Below are 21,848 nucleotides of genomic sequence, written 5' to 3'. Positions count from 1 at the left end.
AAATGTGTACTGTTATTAGTGCTGCTTACAGTGACCCTAAAAAGTAGGCTATTGGGACACTTAAGTAACAGTTAAATGATTATTATTTGTATAATTTATTATTCGAGTCCTATTTAACTTTTTTTTAGAATACTTCTTGTATATTTAAGGGGGAAATTATGCACTGAACAGTTAAAGAAGTTGAAAAGATTTAGTTCAAATTATTTTTGGTCTACATAGACATTTCACCAATCACCATTAGTATTGTAGGATTTTAGACAGAATACCGGGACTACTGAAATACAGGGAATGTCCTCAAAAGTAAAAGTGGAGTTGTATACACTGTAAAAAAAAAAAAAAAAAATTTAATTAGTTGCTGCCTTATATTTTAAAGTACAATCACCTTGGTTAAGTCATTTCAACTTAAATTACATTAAACTGACTTAAAAATTTGTGAAATCTTGTATAACTTGTAAAACAAAGTTTTTTTGTTTTATTGCTTAACTTATTTTGATGAGTTAAAGCAATGTAAAACACATGTTGTCAACTTATTGATCATATTTATTTTACAGTGAACAGATAAATATCTCAAAATTTAGAGCGATAGAACATTGTATTTCATAATTTCTTAACAAAAAAACCCCCCAAAAACTAATTTCACACGTACTCACAGCAAAATCTTATCAACTTTACAGTCAAATCATAGTAGGTGCGTGACTGTTTGTTCTCTTGCACTTTTAAATTGCAGTTATCATTCACAGTCTGGTATGCTGCTAATAACAGACCAGGTCTTGAAAAAGGAATGTCAATAGAACAGAACATGAAAATATTCACTGTCTGGTTTATTTTTCTTTGTGTAAACAGAAATAAATACTTTACACATCGGTGCTTAAAAAATAACATTCATAAAAACTATTACAATATATACTGTAACTTAATATGTATGGAATAATTTAGTCAAGGCACTTGATAATCAAGAATCATCATATAGGAGTGAGAAACAACCAGCCCTTTTAGAGCCATACGTCATACTAAAGCAGAATACAAACCATAACACAAACCATATTTTGTGTTTATGTATCATGTTTAGCTCCATCGCCAACACCTTTAAGTTTCACCGTTTAAAGAACTGTGATTCACAGCACTTTTGAAATGTCCTGTGAACTGTAATTGCAGATGTTCAGGGTGTCTGTGCTTGTAGTGTGCAGGCTTTGGGGTCATTTAAGGTTCAGATACTGTGGTAGGACACTGTTCCAGAACTGAGGGTCCTGAGCACCATCTGTTTGCTTCTTCCCTTTAACATTCTGTTGATCTCTTTGTCTAGTCTTCTGTCTGTCTCTCTGTGCACTTGCCTGTCTGCGTGCAGGTAACACATTTGGTTTGTCTCTCTGTTTTGGTACTTTTTTGGTCTTTTCTTCTTCTTCCTCCTCTTCTTCTTCCTCCTCTTCCTCACCTTCTTCCTCTTCACCTTCTTCTTCTTCCTCTTCCTCTTCTTCTTCTGCTTCTTCAGTAGTTTCTGTCAGTCTCCTCCCAAATTTCTCAGTTTTTATATTCATTTCTTTCTGCTCTGCTATTTCCTCCTCCTCTTCCTCACTCTCTCCTTCGTGTTCTTCTTCCTCTTCACTGGTTTCTCTCTGTTTCCTCCTGTTTTTCTCAGTTTTTATATCCTTTTCTTTCTGCTTTGTTTCTTCCTCCTCCTTTTCATCCTCTTCCTCGCCCTCTTCCGCCTGTTCTTCTTCCTCATCAGTATTTCCTCTTTGCTTGTTCTCATGTTTATCTTTTTTTATATTTTTATCTTTCTTCTCTGTTTCTTCCTCCTCCTCTTCATCACCTTCTTCCCATTCTTCCTCTTCACTAGTTTCTCTCTGTTTCCTCCTGTTTTTCTCAGTTTTTATATTAATTTCTTTCCGTTCTGCTTCTTCCTCCTCTTCCTCACTCTCTTCTTCCTGTTCTTCTTCTTCTTTGCTAGTTTCTCTCCGTTTCATCCTGTTTCTCTCAGTTTTTATATTAATTGTTTCCCTCTCTGTTTCTTCTTCCTCGTCCTCCTCACTCTCTTCTTCCTGTTCTTCTTCTTCACTAGTTTCTATCTGTTTCCTCCTGTTTTTTTCAGTTTTTATTTTCATTTCTTTCTGCTCTGCTTCATCGTCCTCCTCTTCCTCACTCTCTTCTTCATGTTCTTCTTCCTCTTCAGTAGATTCTTTCTGTTTCCTCCTGTTTATCTCTGATTTTATAATATTTTCTTTCTGATCTGTTTCTTCCTCATTAGTTTCTGTCTGTTTCCTCCCACTTCTGTCTGTTTTTTTATTCTCTTCCTTCTTGTCTGTTTCTTTCTCCTCCTCTTCTGTTTCTTCCTCACTTCCTTTCTCGTCCTCATTATTTTCTTCCATCATTTCATTCAGCTTGTCTACCTCATCATCTTCATCTTCTCTGTCCACTTCCTGTGTCTCTGAGAGATCCAGATTCTCTTCTTCTCTAAATTTGACTTCACTTGTATCCATTTCCTCTTCTTTTTCTCCATCGTCTTCCTTAACCTGTTCACTCCCTTCCTGTCTTTCTTCATCTCCATCTTTCTCAGAAACCTTTTCTTCGTCTTTAGCTTCCACCTCATCCTGTCGTTCTTCTTTCTCTCTCGCACTCTCATCTCCCTCCTCTTCTTCACTGTTTGTTACTCCATCTTTTTTGTCTTTCAGTTCTTCATTATTTTCCATTTCATCATCTTCTTCATTTTCTTCACCCTCTTCCTCTTCACCATTCTCTTCTTCTTCCTCCTCTTTTGCCTGGTCTCCGTTTCCCTCCTCCTCTTCATGATCAGTCTCTTCTTCTTGATATTCCTCCTCATCTTCATTTCCTACCTCTTCTTCCTCACACTTTTCGTCTCCCTTTTCTCCCTCTCCTTCCTCTGTTTCATTCTCTTCCTCTTCACTCCCATCATTTTCTTCGCTCTCTCCTTCCTCTTCATCTGATCTCACATTTTTATTTTCATCCTCACTGTCAGATTTTTCACCTACTTCCGTTTTCTCCTCATTACTGTTCTCTCCTTCCTGCTCCTCCTCTGGATCGGTTTTCACCTCTCCCTCACTCCCTCCATCCCAGCTCTCCCTCTCTTCTTCCTCATCTTCACCACCACTCTCTTCATCTTTATTCTCTTCTTCTTCCATTTCTCCATCCTCCCCCTCATTCTCCTCTTCTTCTCTTTCAGTCACATCTTCACTTCCTCCTTCTTCACTCTTCTCTCCCTCACTTTTACTGCTCTGTCCACTATTGCTTTCATCCTCTTCCTCCCCTGCTGCCTCACTTTCCTCTTCTTCTCCCTCCTCTTCCTCACAGTCCTCCTCTCCCTTTTGAACACTTTCACTGACTTCATCATTATCGCTCTCTCTTTCTTCTTCATCTTCAACAACACTGTTCTCTTCTTTCTGCCCAACCCCCTCACTTTCATCTTCCTCTCCTTCCTCTTCCTCACTGTCCTCCTCTCCCTTTTGAGCACTTTCACTGTCTTCATCATTATCGCTCTCTCTCTCTTCTTCATCTTTAACAACACTGTCCTCTTCTTTCTGCCCAACCCCCTCACTTTCATCTTCCTCTCCCTCCTCTTCCTCACCATCCTCCTCTCCCTTTTGAGCACTTTCACTGTCTTCATCATTATCGCTCTCTCTCTCTTCTTCATCTTCAACACTGTTCTCTTCTTTCTGCCCAACCCCCTCACTTTCATCTTCCTCTCCTTCCTCTTCCTCACCGTCCTCCTCTCCCTTTTGAGCACTGTCACCATCATTATCGCTCTCTCTCTCTTCTTCATCTTCAACAACACTGTTCTCTTCTTTCTGCCCAACCCCCTCACTTTCATCTTCCTCTCTCTCCTCTTCCTCACTGTCCTCCTCTCCTTTTTGAGCACTGTCACTGTCTTCATCATTATTGCTTTCTCTTTCTTCTTCATCTTCAACAACACTGTTCTCTTCTTTCTGCCCAACCCCCTCACTTTCATCTTCTTCTCCCTCCTCTTCCTCACCATCCTCCTCACATTTTTGAGCAGTGTCACTGTCTTCATCATTATCGCTTTCTCTTTCTTCTTCATCTCCAACAACACTGTTCTCTTCTTTCTGCCCAACCCCCTCACTTTCACCTTCCTCTCCTTCCTCTTCCCCACTGTCCTCCTCTCCTTTTTGAGCACTGTCACTGTCTTCATCATTATCGCTTTCTCTTTCTTCTTTATCTCCAACAACACTGTTCGCTTCTTTCTGCCCAACCCCCTCACTTTCCTCTTCATCCACAGCGAGAGTCTCTTCTTCACCTCTCTCTTCCAATCTCTCTGTTTCGCTATCCTTCACATCTATTTCTTTGTCCATTTTTCTGTTTTCATCTGAAACAAGGTTGTTTTGTACATCTTGTGCACTCTGCTTTTTGGAGCTGCTGTCATCTATTTCCTCAATTGCTGATACATCCTGAACTGTGCTGTCCATGTCCACTCCGTGTTCTGGCAGGAAATTGTTTCCTGCTACTTCTTGGGACATTGATGCACACAAGGACATCATATTATTTTGTTCTGGTGAAGTTTCAGAAAGAACTTCAGCAGCTTTTATTAGTAGTGGTGCAGCACTAACTATAGCCATGGCTGCTAGTGGTGAAACTACACTACCCATAATGCTCCGCTCAGCCTGTGGCTTCCTGTCTGGCTCTTCAGGTTCAACTGATTTGCCATCTAATTTAATTTCATTTAGTGGTGACTGCCTGTATTGTGGTGATAGACTCAACAAATTACCAGATGATGATTCAGTTTCTTTTATGGTGGAAGATTTACTGGTTGCTGATTCGTTATTGGACCATAAACTGGAAAATGAGTGGCCTCTTTCTGGAGTTAAGCTTTTAATTGATGGAAATTCATATTTCTGTTCAGTAAGCAGTTTATCAGTGGGTGACTGGCTATTTTCAAGCTCAGACTGCAGGTTGGAAGTGGATTGGCTTATTTCAGCAGCTCCTCCTGATTTTCTGTTCTCTACAGGGGGAAAAGATATATTGGAGTTCTGAGGTGTTTTACTATCAGTTTCCCTTTTGACTTGTGCTTGTATCTCAGTTCTAAGCTGGACGTTTGAGTTTCCAGCCTCCACAGGTTTCCCCTTTTTTGCTTTAGACATTCGTGTGGGTATGGAAACTGATAGAGGGCTGGGTGTTTTGGGTGCTGTTTCTTTCATTGGGGCTCTTTCCACATCTGATCTCTTCTTCTTAGCTTTCTTTGGTGTAAGTTCACCAGGGTTTTCTTCTGTGTCAACATGATTTCCTTTTTGGGGGGTGTTTTGCAGGTTGGCTGGAATTTTGACTGATGGGTTTCCCTGTTCTTGTGTGTCGATCAGTGTTGATATGATCTTTTGAGCCTTTTCAAGGGATGGCTTGATGTCTTTTTGAGCAGGACCTGCCTGAAGTTTTGATTCGACCACACTAACTTCCACCCTGCCAGAGGGCACGTCTTGATCCTTGACTGGTGACTTGACCCTTTTTGTAGCTCTTACTGGAATACCCTCCTCTTTAATTTTATGTGACTTGACCTCTAAAACTCTCGTAGGCATTGTTCTAACTTCCTTGACTTCCTGAACTGGAGAACTTGTATTTTGAATTTTAAGTGAACTCGACTTGATCTCGTGCTCCATCTCAGCAAGAGTAGTAACCTCTTGATCTCTGGGATCTGCTTTTGAAACTTTGTGCCTTGAATCAATACTAATACTGCATGTTTCACTGCATCCTTCCCTTTCTTTAGCTGGCATTCTCTCTGGAGATGATCTGACCTCTACTGCTTGACCTTTCGATTTATTATTTGTACTCTGGATAGGTTTTTTGTATGTTTTGGATCGCATTTTGCTTTGTGATTCTGTAGCATAAAAACGTTCCTCCTGCGTAGCAGCGTTCTTTGGATCTCCAGACCTGGGCTTCTTGTGTTTAAGATTGCTTGGTGGTGGAGATTCTGTCATTGATGGATGAGAAACAGAGCCAGCCTGTACTTCAGTGGGCAGATCCTGCTGAGGAACATTCTCTTCTTTGTCTGTCTATCAAATCAAACATTACATTCTTCAGTTAAATAAACAGTTTTCTAATAAATAATTTCGTCATCTTGAACACAGTTATACAGCTTTTGCTCACCTTGTCTGACATGCTGTTTTCAGATGTTCCAACACTATGGCAGTCCTCTGTGCTCTTAGTGATGGGTGTGACTGTATTCACAAGAAAGCTGGTCAATACTGATAATCAAGTGTTTGGTTCTTGCTAGGGTTTTTTGATTAATTTAGAATGACTAGCCTATATTTAGTGATTATATAATTGTGGTAAGAGATATTAGCATCACAGTTGGATAGATGGCAGATTGATGGCTAGAAAGTGAGGTCTTGGGAGAACGTGGAACAATTTTAAAATATTTACGTGGAAGTGTCCTGACAGGCAGTGTGATTGAGGTAGAAGAAGATTCCACAGGGGCATCAGTTCTGAAGCGTTTAGGAGCGTCTGTTGGAGATCTGGGTTGTAGGATGTTGCCTGTTAGGGCTAGTGCAGTAAAGCCAGTTGTAATGGGAGGAAGATTGCAAAATTCTGGACCAAACTGTGCAGATGAGCTCTTCTGAAACACACATACACACAACCATGTTGGTGCACCTATTATTATGAAGACATTCCATAGGTGTAAGGGTTTTTATACTGAACAAACTGTATATTATATCCCCTAACCCTACCCATCACAGAAAACCTTCTGCATGTTTAATAAAACATTGTTTAGTATGTTTTTTATATTAATTAATATTTACATTTAAAAATGTTATATTAATAAACACCACGTTTTTGTTGTAATACCAGTGTAATACCCATGTCATTATACAAATTTGAGTCCTCATAAATCATATAAACAAGCACACGTACACAAAAATTTTCACACTCTCCCTATTTTATTTTTCCATTAAGAATGTCACACACAATTAAATAATATTTTGACACACATTTTTCTCACAGTTGAAAAATTCTGTAATATTTACCTTGATTTTTCTTTGTTTTCTTAACACATTACATGTCTCATATTGCATTTCAATTATGCTCCTTGGTAAGCAAGTACACTAACCTTTTGGAAAAAAAAATCACAATATTGTGTGGTGTGGTCAAAATATGGGACAGCTATAATTATATATTTGTTTGGATGCTCGTAGTTGTAAACATAATATTTTTATTATCGATTGTCTTATTTTAAGTTCGAAAATATAAGTCAGGGACAAGGGTAAAAAAAAAAAAGTATTCATTAAAGGCACAGAAACCGGTTTACACGTTTTAATGTGACCTTAATAAAAATAAATAAAAAAGAGTTAACTTTGTTAACTCAAATAAAAATCAACCCTTGGTTCATAAAGTGCTTAGCTGAAAAAACGCCTCCATACATCTCCTTTTTGCAGTGTAAAGATCAGCCATAGAACCTTCATAGAACACAAGGAGTCTAACACCAAATTGGTGTAACCCAAGAGATCAGTTTCTTACCCTCTGTCTCCGTCTGGCCCGTGTTGATAGGCTCCAGCGGTGAGAGGTTGGAAGAGATGAGGGGAGAAAGGTCAGTTGTGAGACGAGAGCAGGTGCTGGTTCTGGAATATGCTCTAATGGTTGCCCCTGTAACATTGAGGTATAACACCTGTCCAGGTAAGAGTAGGTAACATCTTCATCCTCTAAACAAACTTCTTCACTTTCCTGTTGCCGTGGCCGTGCGAACACCAGCATGTGACTGGAACCACATGCCACCTACAGCACATAAGCACAAATACAATGAACACATGTGATATTTCCTCAGTTATACATACATAAGAAAGCAAGAACATGTTAAGAAACTATCAAAAAAACTTACAGTCATGACAGAGTAATCAAAGAACCTCCGGCACACAGTTGGACTGAACTGATTGGTGAAGTTCTCGTCTCCAAGACCTAACTTCCCATGACGGCCATCTCCAAATGTGTACAGAAGACCACTATCTGAGAAATGAGTGCATTTAAATAAGATGTGTAACTAACTATATAAACCACAAATACATGTTTTTTGGAACTGGTAAATGTGAAGGCAAATGTTGAATGTATATGTAATTATTGCAGTCAACACATTTACACAACACAACTGTTTGATTCTGTTAAAGACTGATCAGAATAAGAGCTCGTCTGGTAAAGTATTAAAATGTAAGCTTAGCGTTAAGTTCTGCCAGGAAGACTCAATCAGCGCGTCATGAATTAACTCACTTCTAACCAATCATGTGTTAACACTCTCAGTATAAAAGAATGGTACTTATATCCGTCTGAGTTCGCAGATACTGACGGCGCCAATTACCTCCATCCTCCCCAACCACCTCCAAGATGGTCCTTTCCCTCCATCCTCCCCACCACCACCAGGATGGTCCCTTCCTTTGCCTCCAGGGGGTCGGCTGCGCCCCTGCCTTCATCTTCAGGCGGGATTTGCAGATTCCGTTACCCTCGCATTGCTTGCTAAGGACGGGGCCTACGCCAAAGACTATGCTTGCTGAGCTATTAATAAATTTACTCGTTATATCATTTTATCTCCCGAGTCTTTCTGGTAGAACTAGCAACACTAAGATAATGGGTTCGACTCCCAGTCGCTTTAGAAAAAAAATGTCTGCCAAATGTGTAAATGTAATGTTACCCATGTTGTTCAATAAATTTGTTAGTAAATGACAAAGGAATCATTTATTTTAATCATTTATTTAATAATTTATCTGAATCCTCTGACAGCTCTTATTTAACAGTGTGTATATCTTACCTGTTATAAGCGCAGTGTGGTTTTCGCCACATGTGACACGAGTGACCCTGCCTTTCCTGAAGTGGCCGACAGCAACAGGTGCGTCTGCTACAAACATCATCGTCCCCAACCCCAACTGCCCAAACTCCCCACGGCCAAAAGAATATAACTCATCCTCTACAGAAAAGGGAGAGATACAATTCATTTAAAAACATCATGAACATTCAATGTTTAAGACAAAAAATGAGAGAAAAGGGGAAAGAGAGGAATAATTGTATGTGTATAATTTCATATCAGGGTTCCCACACCTTGGTTAACTTCAAATTCCAAGACCTTTCAAGGACTTTCCAGGTCCAATACCCTCAAATTCAAGGACTTAATGTGGGGACACATTTCAAGTGAGAGCAAGGTTACATCGTGTTACCGGTTTCATGTGTCATTCTTTTTTTTTTGCATTTATTTTTGGCCATATGACAGAGATCTGATATTCTATTTGTCGCATTTCTGTTTTGCATAAAACTGAAGAATATTTGTAAAATGATCTGATATTAATTTATGAATGAAACGTTGAGGTATCATCGTAGTAGCTTCATGCGCACGTGAACGTCATGGCAACGTATTACACAAAGTACCTCACGTGGGAGGGAAACACTTAACGTAACGCCTAAACGCGCATAACTAACGTAAATCAAGCAAGCTAGAATGCATAGGCCACGAAGTGTTGGCGAAATAACACATTAGCGGACCGGACGGAATAATATGGAATTTTTTCCAGAAAACTTCTTGCACAAAATAAATTCAAGCACTTTCAAGGACCTGTATCTATATATGTTTATTTTCAAAAACCATCCAGGGCCTTGACTTCTTCTTTTTTTTTCAGATTCACAAACTTTCAAGGATTTCAAGGACCCGTGGGAACCCTGTCATATGGTGTGCGTTCAGGGAAATATCAAGTATTTGGACATGATTCCTGTCTTGTTTCCCCGGTTTTGTTTAGGACTTTTAAGTAGATTTTTTTTTCTGTTTCCATTGTTTCTGTGTTCTCTTCCTGTGTTGCTATGTCCCTTGTTACTTTCTATAGTGTGTCACCCTGATTAGTTTTCGCCTGTGGTCCCTTAACATGGGTTTAACATCCCGTGTAAGCTGTTGCATTCTGGTTTCCCTGTTTGGATTATGTTCTTTAACCTGCCTGCCTGAAAAAACGCTTGGATTCTTGCCTCTCCTCGTCCCTGCTGTCACATAACATTAAGCCACACTTAAAAAATGTATTAATGTCACTGCATTAGATAACAACATATCAAACCAAGTGGCATTTCAAATTTAAACCTAAATCTAATGGATAATAAAATATATTTAATATACATTCATTCAAATGTTTTTAAGGCACTGTATGTGTACATCTCCATCACCTGTGAGGGCGAGTGTGTGCTTGCCTCCGCATGCCACCTGCAGAACCCTGAGCAGAGATTCTACTCGCTGGGGATAACTGTGATTGGCCAGCTGATGAGCAGAAAGACCCAGTCGTCCATCTGCACTTTCCCCAAAAGTGAAAACATCCCCATTATCTGAAACATACCAAATTCCCAACAATTTATTCAGTGTACCCTCAAAAAATAAATAACAGCATGGTCTTGTTCATGCTTATGAATAGTGTTGATTGACAGGCGCTCACCTGTGACCAGAGCTGAGTGTTTGTATCCACATGAGACAGACTGAATGGGTTGTCCCAATTTCAGCTCTTTAGGCAACAAGGCATGACTGTCATTCCCCAAACCAAGCTGACCAACGGAGTTATCACCCCACAGAAACAGCCTGCCATCCTCTGAAATATGCAGATTTATTATTCAAATATATAAATGCATTGCATTTATAATAGTAGGTTTATATCTACTATGAAGGAGAATTTCTGTTGCATTTCAATGTTACCTGTAAGTGCAGCAGAGGTGTGGCCACCTGCAGAGAGCAATTTGATTGGAGAATAGTCACAAAAAGGGCGGAGGCGCTGGAAAGAGTCACTGGCATTACAGTGGCCCAGTCCCAACTGTCCATCACTGTTTCCTCCAGCCGCAAAAATCTCCCCTTGTGCTGGAAAAACGCACAGACACTTTCACTTACAATTCTCTTTTTAAAATATAAACTACTGTTTAAAAGTTTGGGGTCAGTAAGATAAAAAGAATAAAATAAATAAACGAATACTTTTATTCAGTAAGGGCACATTAAATTGATCGAAAGTGACAGTAAAGTCCAATAATTTTACAAGAGATTTTTATTTCAAATAAATGTGCTGTTCTTTTGAACATTTTGTTAATCAAAGAATCATGAATCATGGTTTTCACAAAAAATATTAAGCATAAGCATAGAGTGAAGGATCATGTGACACTGAAGACTGGAGTAATTGCCACTGTTCCTTGCCACTGTTGCCTTTGGCTTGCTCAGTTGGGGATATTTTGGGGATATTTAATTTAATTTTATCAATCAATAAATTCCACTAGAAACAAACCTTGTTGTATTATTTTAATTTAATACTGTGAAGCTGCTTTGATACAATCTGTATTGTGAAAAGCGCTGTACAAATATACTTGACTTGACTTGACTTAATGATGATGAAAATTCAGCTTTGCCAACACTACAATAAATTAAAACATATTAAAATAGAAAACAGCTATTTTACTTATTTGTATTATATTTCAAAATATTACCAGTATAAATTGAAATAATATTACACTTCTTTCAAAAACATCATCCATTTAAAGCATCTTACTGATGCCAATCTGTTTAACAATAGTGTATACCGTAATAGGAAACTACAGTAAAAGGCTTTGCTTACAGGTGCTTACGAGTGTGTGATCAGTCCCACAGGCAACCAGCTGAACTCTCTCCCCTTTAAGAACTGTGTGGACGAATAAGAAGATAAATAAGACAACACAGAGCTAGATCATTATAAAACATATACATAAATGTATATTGTATGCACCTTTATGTCTAACCTTTAACACAGACTGGTTTTTTAACTGGTCCTTTGGCTTGTAGACCAAGCTGACCGCTGTTATTACTTCCAAACACAAACAAACGGCCCTGCTCTGAAAAGAGATCAGTAAAGAGACAAACATATAGGCTAGTATATATTACAACATATAGCTATAGTTACAAAATTACAAGGAGAATATAGATAGATTACAACCTGTTACAAAGGCTGAGTGTGACTGTCCGCATGAGATGTGCACAGGTATATCATTCTTTAACCATAACCTGCTGGGCACATTGTTTGCTATTTTACTATTTCCAAAGGTAAATACAGCACCTGTATCTGCAATAAGGAAACATTTGTTCAGTACAACATCTCACAATTGTTCACATCCGGAGCAAAGAGCAAACCTCCCCATGCTCAGCAAGACTGTCCATTTAAATCCTTAAAAAGCTTCCAGCTTCCCAGAATAGCCTGTGTGGGTATAATGCTCTCTAGGAGATCAAAGGCATGATTATGGTGTCACTCAAAGAGAGTCTTACAAGCACATGCTAAAATACACATACACGTACACAGATAGACAGATAGACAGATATATAGATAAAAAGACAGACAGACAGACAGACAGACAGACAGACAGACAGACAGATAGATAGATAGATAGATAACATCTTACCTGGTATTTCTGTGTCTGTTTCTCCTGTCATTACCTTCTACACCTCTGTTCTTCAGATGACATTCCTGAACTTTCAGCTGTTCCCTGCTGAAGAGATAAAGTTGAACCGGAAGTATACGTTACCTTGACAATCGATGCAACAAAAAAAAATCGAATAAAATGTTCGCACTTTGTTGTAACTGTACAGTTTTTCTTTATTAAATTATATAATTATTTAATTAAGAGAAAATAAACATTATATTCATTGAGTATTTTAACTGAGAGAGAGAGAGAGAGAGAGAGAGAGAGAGAGAGAGAGATTTAGCATCCGATGTCAGGGATAAATGAGAACATGCACAAGAGCTGTCACTCACCACGCCCAGTTACATCCCATTAGCCACGCCCACAATGCTGTATGGCAGGGAGCACGTGGAAATGCATTAATTTGGTTGTGCCAGCTTTGAGCTTTATATGTTTTCATATGTTAGTAAAATGTTTGCTCTCAAAAACAGAATATATTGTAGTCTGAAATTTGCAAGATGTTGCCAGAGCAGGAATTTAAGGTGAGTCGCAAAGTTTGCCATAAACAAGAAAAATGGTTTGCTGCTGTTTAACAAATTAATAAATGATTGTATTCATCATTAATATTAACAAATATTATTAAATTTCATAATGCTTAACAGACAATTAATTTAAATATTAAGAAGTCATCATGAGTGTCGTGAAAGTTTGAATAATGTTCTCGTTTTAATGTATAGTAACACGCTTATATGTTAAGCAAAAAAAAAAAAATAATACCTATATTTTAATTAATACATTTAATTAATGAGTAATTGGCCAATAACACTGATATTTTAACAAAACATTAACATTTAAAATTTTTCCTGAATTTATATATTTTCATAAAGGAACATGTATTCTTTAGATTCTGATACTTTTGAAGTTTTTAACCATTTATATATATTTTATATATATTTATATAGAGAAATAACCTATACAATTTATTCTTTCAATTTATGACGTCATGAAATCTAAATAATAATTTGAAAATGTTATTTAAAATGTTGTTTTACATTAACTATTTTCATAAAGTGTGTTTGAGTTTTCTTTTCTCTTCTTTTTTTCTAATATTCAAGCAGTTTTCCGTCTGTATCATGCGTGTTTCATGTTCACAGAGTGGGAAAAGCAACGTTGAACAGCGTTAACTTGAAGGGCAGCAGCTTTCTAACACTAAAGGACTTTAATGCAGAGGAAATTAAACATATCCTGTGGGTTTCTGCTGACCTAAAGCATCGAATAAAGCACAGGGGCGAGGTACTGCAAAATATACTGAACTTACTGATTGGAAACCTCACCATTTCAGGACTGATAAACAACGTTCATTTATTCCTCTTTTTATGTACAGTATGTCCCATTACTTCAAGGCAAATCTATTGCCATGATATTTGAAAAGAGGAGCACTAGGACCCGCATGTCCACTGAAACAGGTGCCATTCAGTATTCAAGCTTGTGAAAGGGCTTATATTTATCAGTGCGGTCTCTGAACAAAATGAATGAATAGAATGATACAGAACAAAGGATTTGACACATAGACAGTTTCTCTCTCTCTTTTTCACTAGGCTTCTCTCTGTTGGGTGGCCATCCATGTTTTCTCACACCCCAAGATATTCATCTAGGCATCAATGAAAGCACCACAGACACGGCCAGGTCTGAATTTAAACACATTGTAAACATTGCTTAGACTCAATACTGTGAGGCCTTGACATGGTCTTAAATGTGGGTATGTATGGCAGGGTGCTTTCTGGTTTGGCTGATATCGTGTTAGCTCGGGTGTATAGTCACTCATCTCTGGAGCTCCTGGATAAAGACGCTTCTATACCAATCATCAATGGCCTGTCTGACCTCTACCACCCTGTACAGATTCTGGCTGACCTACTGACACTGCAGGTACGAAACACTTACACATACATAAACTGAAGTACATTCACTCATGTGTTTTTTTTTTCTCTCTTACAGGAGCACTACGGCTCATTAAAAGGCCTAACTCTGGCTTGGATAGGTGATGGAAACAACGTTCTTCACTCCTTCATGATGTCATTGGCTAAACTAGGTGTCAATCTAAAAGTGGCCACGCCCAAGGTTTGCGCCACTTTCAGAACTGTGTCATATACATGCATACTGTCACTATTCCTTTCTTGTGTTCAGAATTATAATAAATTGAAAAAAAGTTTTACTGAAGATAGTTTCATCAGCAGAAGTCAGCTTCAAGACTCACACAGGAGTTTGTAGGCCGCCCCGCTTACAGTTACAAAGATCACAGCAGTTATACCCTTCACCAAGGTGTAAGATACGTCTTCGCATCAGGTTCAACGATTCTCATTGGCTAAGAAAAATATAAACATAGTAATTTTCCACACATATACCTCGACTGAAGCATATCTCCATCGATTATGCAGCTGAAACTCGGACCCTGAAGTTAGGCACGTTGTGATCTTTCTGGTCGCAGATTTGGGTTGCTGGGCGGCAGCATGTCCAGAACAACATCTCCAATAATGCCAGTGGTTCCTTAACCTGTAACCGAAAAGACTAACACACACACCGACACACAGCTTTTCCAAGGTTGGATTTGGCCAGGCTCTAGCTATAAACAGGAGAGTCCTCTCAAAACATCAAGATAATAAGTTCTTTCTCTGAAGGAGAGCTACACTTTAGTCTAACTGGAAAGTAAGGCTTTAACAAAGAAATGGTCCCTTAAACTATTGGCTTCAATGACCCCTAAATGTTTTAACACGTTGAAGACCTTTCTCAAACACAAAACAAGTCCCTATTTCATTTCTGGAAGCCGGGCTAAATAAGCAAGCACTGTTACTGCATTCAGATATCAAACACAGACATTAAAGAATACATGAAAAGAACATTTCAGTAATCACACTGGTGACTTCTATAACAAAGTAAAATCTACAGAGAAGTCATTCAACTCATTTGATATTTAGAAGGAAAAAATATTGATTAATACCTTGATTATAATCACTCATTACATATACATTGAAGCAGCAGTGGATTCCAATCCACCCCCTTCAATAGAAAAGTGTTTATCTAAATTGTACTATTATTTCAAAGTATAACTGTTTTTACTGTATTGTTCATCAAATAAATGCAGCCTTGGTGAGCATAAGAGACTTCTTTCAAAAACATAAAAAATTGTACCTACTTTTGAACGGTTGTGTATATATATATATATATATATATGTGTGTGTGTGTGTGTGTGTGTGTGTGTGTGTGTGTGTGTGTGTGTGTGTATTGTATTTATTAATTTTAATTCGCACCATTCTGAAATGATTTTTCCTTAATTAACTTCTTATTTTTAGGGTTATGAGCCAGATGCTAACGTCACTCAAGAGGCTCAGCGTCTATCTAAGCAGGTATAGACTACCCTACAATACAATTGTCTCTTTATAATGTCTGCTTTATCTTTATAAGGAATGCTTTATACCATTCATTTGCATTATAGGCATTTGTGTTATGTATGTGAAATGATTCTTTAATAATTGCCTTTAACAACAAAATGAATCTGTGCAAAAGTGTTTTATAGATTTTTTTTGTTCACTAGCTTATGTATAGTATTTATGTATAGTAAATGCAATGTTTAGCTAATCATGATATCCATGCAATAGTTTGGTACCAAGTTGCAATTCCTGACGGATCCAGTGGAGGCCGCACGGGACAGTAATGTGCTGGTTACTGACACTTGGGTGAGCATGGGCCAAGAGGAGGAGAAGAAGAAGAGACTGAAAGATTTCCATGGTTACCAGATCACAATGCAGGTTGACAAACATCCATCAACTTTGTCTAGTTTGACTAGTCTAGACTTTTCATTCCATTATGTTAGTATGATTTCCTCTGAATTATAATGCATTTATATGCAGCCATGTTGTGGAAATTAAAAACTTGCTTCTGAATAGTGTAATGCAGTTTTTTTTATGTTTCTGTTGAATTGTTGACAGGCAGGAAGTGTGGCGGCACCAGACTGGACATTTCTACACTGTCTCCCACGTAAAGCAGAGGAAGTAGACGATGAAGTTTTCTACTCACCCCGTTCCCTCGTGTTTACAGAAGCTGAGAACCGCAAGTGGACCATTATGGTAAAGTTTACCTATATGTAAAGATGTGAGCATTAATAATGCCTTTATGTTTGTTCAGTAATGTTTCTATGTGTTTTCTTCAGGGTTTGATGGTGTGCATCCTGACAGACTATAGGCCGCAAATTCCCAAACTCAAATTTTAACAAATTAGAAAAACATAACAAAAAACCTAAACCAGCAGAATACTGTCATCATCTGCTTTTGTATCAATAATGTGTCTCAAAAATCTTTGAAAATGGGGGGTTTAATAGAGAAATAGTTAATGAATTAATTGATTAATTGTATAAAAAAAATACTTTTCACAACAAATTATTCAAGTATTTCAGTTGTGTAAATACCTTTATGACCTATAGAGGGTGCTGTGACATTGTGTGAAATGGTATGTGAATGGTATATTATAAAACATTTGATATGTTCTGATTTCTTTAAATTACAAGGGGTCAGATGGACACTGCAATTTTTTTACAACAGAAATGGGTTGCAAAGTGTACTAAGCAAAATTAATAAATAATGCTATTCATTTTCTTTTTGTATAATGGCCATTACTGTATCTCTTTGGGTTTATATGTAATTATGTGACCTTAAATTGCTTTTAAGAAACATATTACATAACAGATAGACTCTCTCGGGTCATCCCTGTATGTCTAACTCTGCACAGGACAGAAATACAAGTACACTACAATGAGTCCAGCAGTTTAACATGCTTCAGAGTGTGGGCATGCCACTGTGGTATTTTCATGTTATGCCTGATCTTATCATAAAAAGAAATGTGTGTGTTTTAGCATGAATGTGGAATGGTGTGCATGGTTTGGTTGTTGTAGTTTTTTTAGTTTCTGTATGACTTTTCACGGGCAGCTGCCCTGCAGTTTCAGATCAGACTGAGATCAGACTGATATGCACAGGGATGGGCAGTTTTTCAGATACATGTATTAAAAATACATATTTGAAATACAAAATCAACTATCAACTAGTTCAGGTAGTCAAGTCAGGTATCAAACCCACCCCCCCCCCCCCCCCCCCACCCCCCCGAGCGAATTTTCTGCATTAATAAGGAATAAGATAAGGTGAGGATGTCATGGTCGATCCTACTTGTTGATTAAGTTTAAATCTAAGCATTATTCAGATTTACCTTCAGTTAATATGAAGGAATAAAAGAGCACTGGCAAGGGCAAAAATAGTGTTAGCCAGTCAGTCTTGATAGTTAATTGGTTATTTGTTTTTATCAATCTACTAGTCAAATGTGTTCAAGCATTACTGTTTGCTAGGACTGAGCGATATGATGATATATACTGTATCATGTTGGTAATATATAGAGTGAATCAATTTAACTTGTTCTATATTGTTTATATATTGCGGTATACTAATATGTGCAGCTTTTAGTAGGCATGAGTTAATAGTGATAATTCACTGAATGCCAATTTCACATGTAGCCTATTTTGAAAATACAAAATATTGTATTGTATTTACATTCTTTTTTCCACGTAGTATTTTATTTTGATACATTTCAACTGAGGTATTTTGTATTTTTAATTTCAAATACATTTTCATTTATTCATGCCCATCTCTGAATATCCAAAATAGTCAAAAGATGTATAGGGGAGGTTTAGACTGAAACTAACAACAATGAAGTTAAGTGAAGACACATTGCTTGAAAAAGACACAATGTTATGGTACACTTTTGCAAATCATACATTTACAATGGTACAATTCTCTGATTCTTGAGGTGAGGCATAGATGGACCTAGAACAAGGGTGGAGGTGAGAGGCAGAGCAGAAGAACAGGTTTCTAAATCATCCGAGACATTCTAGTCATTGCAAAGGTTTCTCAGCTTCCCTTTTTATGACTTGGTATGCACAATTATTTTAACTGAAACCTTGATGTGATCTTATCTTTTATCATATCTGTTTGACCCTTTTGTGGCGACCTTATTAGGCCCGAGTGTGTGTTTTAGTTTTTGGATGTATGGGATATCGTACATTTAGTATATGATAGCTATTCCAAGAAAGCCAAATATCGAAATAAGACCTTGTGATTTCTTACAGATATATGTGTGAAAAGAGAAACCTTTTTAACTATAACATAAATAGTAGATTAGCATTCTAATCGTTTCATTTACACCTGAGTAATCCTCTTGTGTTAATTTGTTGAATTGGACAACAAACCAAATCCCTTCTGGGCATTCAGATTAATTTTACAGGCCAGAAGGGACAGTTTCAGGGCATTTTACACAAGTCCATAAAGTGGAAAGCAGAAACATGCCCCCAAAACCCATTTTAAGGACACAAATAATACATCTGGTCAACTTATAAAGACATTAATGAAATGTAATGTTTCAATAGTTTGACGAATAAATCAACCTCGCAGACCAATCAGTTTATAAAGGTTGTTTATTTGTTTTTTCAGAGAAAATCATTATAAGGTTGGTCTTTCTTAGCTCAGGAAACATGAATTGAGTTCTCAATTACTGTATGTTCCATTAGGATTAGCTTTCTCTCAGATGTTCATTTGGATAAATGGAAATCTGTTGAGAAATGTTTAAATAGTTTATACCAAAATCTTCTAATGTTGAGACTGCACATCAGTTATGGCAAAATCTTGGCAGTTTGAGACATTGTTGAGAACTCTTCTAATACTCAACAGAAGACTCTTCTTTAGGAGAAAACTGTAACAAAAGCAAAAGTTTCTTTCTCTCTATCTCAATTGCCATCTGGAAGACACAACTGAGATAGAATCAGTTATCTGTTATGTTATCTCATATGTTATTTGTGATTTTTCCTTCCGGTTGGTTTCATTCATTTTTGCTTATGTGGCATGATAATGACATCATACATTAATAGGCCTATTCATAACTTAAGCATTCATTTTGCTTTTGGCCTCAATATGTTACTAATCAGAAAAGAATTCTAAAGATTAGATTTTGTTATCAAGGGACATAGTAGGCCTATCCTATGTTACTTGTTTAAAAAAGGATATTTTAACCCTCATTAATGTTGTTAGCCTGCTATGACGGTTCATTTATAGCCTATAGAACTAGACCTATATTAACAGGCTATTTGCGTCATGTGTATAGGCTAAATCTTGAAAATCAAAGTCCAGTTTGGTGCAACAACATTTCACATGCCCTCACAGCAGAATTTAGTTTTTTATTAAGTATGTATGTAGCTTAAATAATTATGCAACAACTTGATCCATGCACTTTTGTGCCGCTCCCTGTGTATCTATGGGCCGTGAGGTGGTTTCTGTCTTGCTGTTCGGAATCTGGTTTGTGTCCGACCTGACATCCCAGACCAGATCAACAGGTTTCGGTCACGCCCAGGAGCTAGAAACGTCTGCTATATAAGGAATAAAAGAATGCAGATGTTCAGAACTAAGCTAAGCACACCAGAGAGAAACATACAGACTAAACTACTCTCGAATTAACCACCAAAATGCAGATGTCCGAACCCCTCAGCCAGAAGAACGCTCTCTTCACGGCGATGAACCGCTTCATCGGCGCCGTCAACAACATGGACCAGACGGTCATGGTGCCAAGCCTGCTGAGAGATGTGCCGCTGGACCAACAGAACGAGGAGCAGAAGCTAACCAATGTTATGGGTAGCTATCTGCGGGATGCTGAGGACGACATGTACAGCTATTACAGCCAGCTCAAGTCCATCCGGAACAACATCGAATGGGGTGTCTTGCGCGCAGAGGAGCAGAGGCGCAAGAAAGACTCTCCTGCGCCGGAGCCAGTGCGCACAGAACCGGACAGCGACACGGATCTGGAGCAGCTCCTGCAGTACCATCTGAAGGGCTTGCATGGGGTGCTGTCCAAACTTACAAGCCAAGCCAACAACCTGACCAACCGATACAAGCAGGAGATTGGCATTGCTGGCTGGGGACAGTGAACTGCATCATGAAGGATTCATGTCTTTGAATATGATGAACAATTCTGATCTAATATGATCTATTCTGCCTTTGTGGAAGAGACGAAAGGGACTGACCGAACAGATGTTAAACTGTCAAAAGTTAAAATGCAAGGCAAAGCGAGAGGGGGAACTGGGTTTTGTAGTATTGGTGTTGATCACTGACAAATTGTAAGGGCATGTTTCCTGTCTTCAGACGTTATATTTGCACTGGCAGTTTCCCTTTTTTACAAAACAAAACAAAATCTCCGTTCAAATGGCTGGCTGCCATGCCTTACCTTGATATTTAAATCTATTTATGGATTATGTATAATTGAAAGCTTTTATTTTTTCATTCTTCTTTAAAGTTGTTGTCCTATGATGTTACTGTGTGTTCCAGAGGACTGATGACTTTAAGAACTATATTATGTATGATAGTTTGTTTGTGAAAATTCAGATGAAGCAGAAACTCTGTAGAAAACTCCTGAGAACGTTTCCTGTTAATGACTTGAAACTATCTGTGAATCATCCTGTGAATCAATGACGTGGACAACTCTGAAAATCACTGCTTGTGTGTGTCATGATGAGTTCCATGAGATTCTGGGTTAAATTGTGCCTAAATGCCAGTATGATAAAAACATTGTCTGTGTTTTGTATTGAATTGGTTTTTTATAACAAAATAAACTTTTGTAATTTGAATATCTGTGGTTGTTTATTATTCATTCATGCTCAAATAACAGGCGTACACACACCCTGCACCATGTACATACTCCTCATTCCTTAGTTCTTACAAAAGCCTATAATTTAAATAACTTTCATTTCTGAGACTGATGGATTAGGGATAATGACATTAAATAATAATCAGTTCTAATTTAATCTATTCCCATTTACCATTTCAGTTTCTATTTAGTAGCCTATGTGTATGCGTGTACGTATATGTACGTTAAGTCAGACCTGTGCAATTAATCAGATTATTTCTCTTACAAAGATTATTTATGTTCATACTTTTTTTTGTTGTTGTTGTTTTTGTGCAAAAGGTCTATACATAAGCCTACACATATATTTTGAGGGTCTGTAGGACCTACAAATCTGTGGAAGGTACGGCTCAATTGGACTGACCAAATTTAATAATGTATTTAAATGTAAACAACTTAAGTTTTTATTGCACAATGACTTATTGTTCAAAGATACCAAAGATTCTTCTTTTTTGGACCTAAACCTAAACAAACATTTTTACAAAGTGAACTGCCACACTATGTTCATTTGATGAATCTAAATCACCTTGCTTTCACTCTACTAAATGTTTCATACCATGTTATGAAAACATAAGACACACACACACACACACACACACTATTCCACAAAATGAATAAATAGCCTATCAATATAACAGATACGCTGAATAATCTTATCCATTTATTTTAATTAAAATAATATTAATTAATCAATAACATGACTTCACTGTATAAACAAC

General features: G+C 37.6%; 3 protein-coding genes across 3 annotated transcripts; 2 read left to right on the top strand and 1 right to left on the bottom strand.

The window, feature by feature from the left end:
• Positions 1–806: 806 nt before the first annotated feature.
• On the bottom strand, positions 807–12,400 carry rpgra (retinitis pigmentosa GTPase regulator a; the record flags this gene model as incomplete). Its single annotated transcript, XM_082175776.1, has 13 exons — positions 807–6,011; positions 6,106–6,176; positions 6,382–6,574; positions 7,474–7,728; positions 7,832–7,956; positions 8,750–8,905; positions 10,138–10,293; positions 10,401–10,550; positions 10,655–10,813; positions 11,556–11,618; positions 11,716–11,808; positions 11,910–12,071; positions 12,370–12,400. 13 exons carry the CDS (start codon positions 12,398–12,400, stop codon positions 1,197–1,199), a joined length of 6,429 nt encoding a protein of 2,142 aa, XP_082031902.1. The 3' UTR covers positions 807–1,196.
• A 440-nt stretch (positions 12,401–12,840) lies between these two features.
• On the top strand, positions 12,841–17,014 carry otc (ornithine transcarbamylase; the record flags this gene model as incomplete). Its single annotated transcript, XM_082175528.1, has 10 exons — positions 12,841–12,911; positions 13,524–13,662; positions 13,754–13,835; positions 13,968–14,055; positions 14,142–14,295; positions 14,365–14,487; positions 15,717–15,770; positions 16,023–16,172; positions 16,353–16,490; positions 16,574–17,014. The coding sequence occupies 10 exons, from the start codon at positions 12,841–12,843 to the stop codon at positions 16,631–16,633; spliced, it is 1,059 nt and encodes a 352-aa protein (XP_082031654.1). The 3' UTR covers positions 16,634–17,014.
• A 2,838-nt stretch (positions 17,015–19,852) lies between these two features.
• Positions 19,853–21,073, top strand: mid1ip1a (MID1 interacting protein 1a). The gene has a single exon (XM_082175266.1). The coding sequence runs from the start codon at positions 19,919–19,921 to the stop codon at positions 20,375–20,377; it is 459 nt and encodes a 152-aa protein (XP_082031392.1). The 5' UTR covers positions 19,853–19,918; the 3' UTR covers positions 20,378–21,073.
• Positions 21,074–21,848: the final 775 nt, after the last annotated feature.

Source organism: Leuciscus leuciscus (genome assembly GCF_965113295.1).
Source record: "Leuciscus leuciscus genome assembly, chromosome: 7".
Classification (NCBI taxonomy): domain Eukaryota; kingdom Metazoa; phylum Chordata; class Actinopteri; order Cypriniformes; family Leuciscidae; genus Leuciscus; species Leuciscus leuciscus.
The sequence above is the reverse complement of the archived record's forward strand: the minus strand, read 5'-3'. Positions and strand labels throughout refer to the sequence as shown.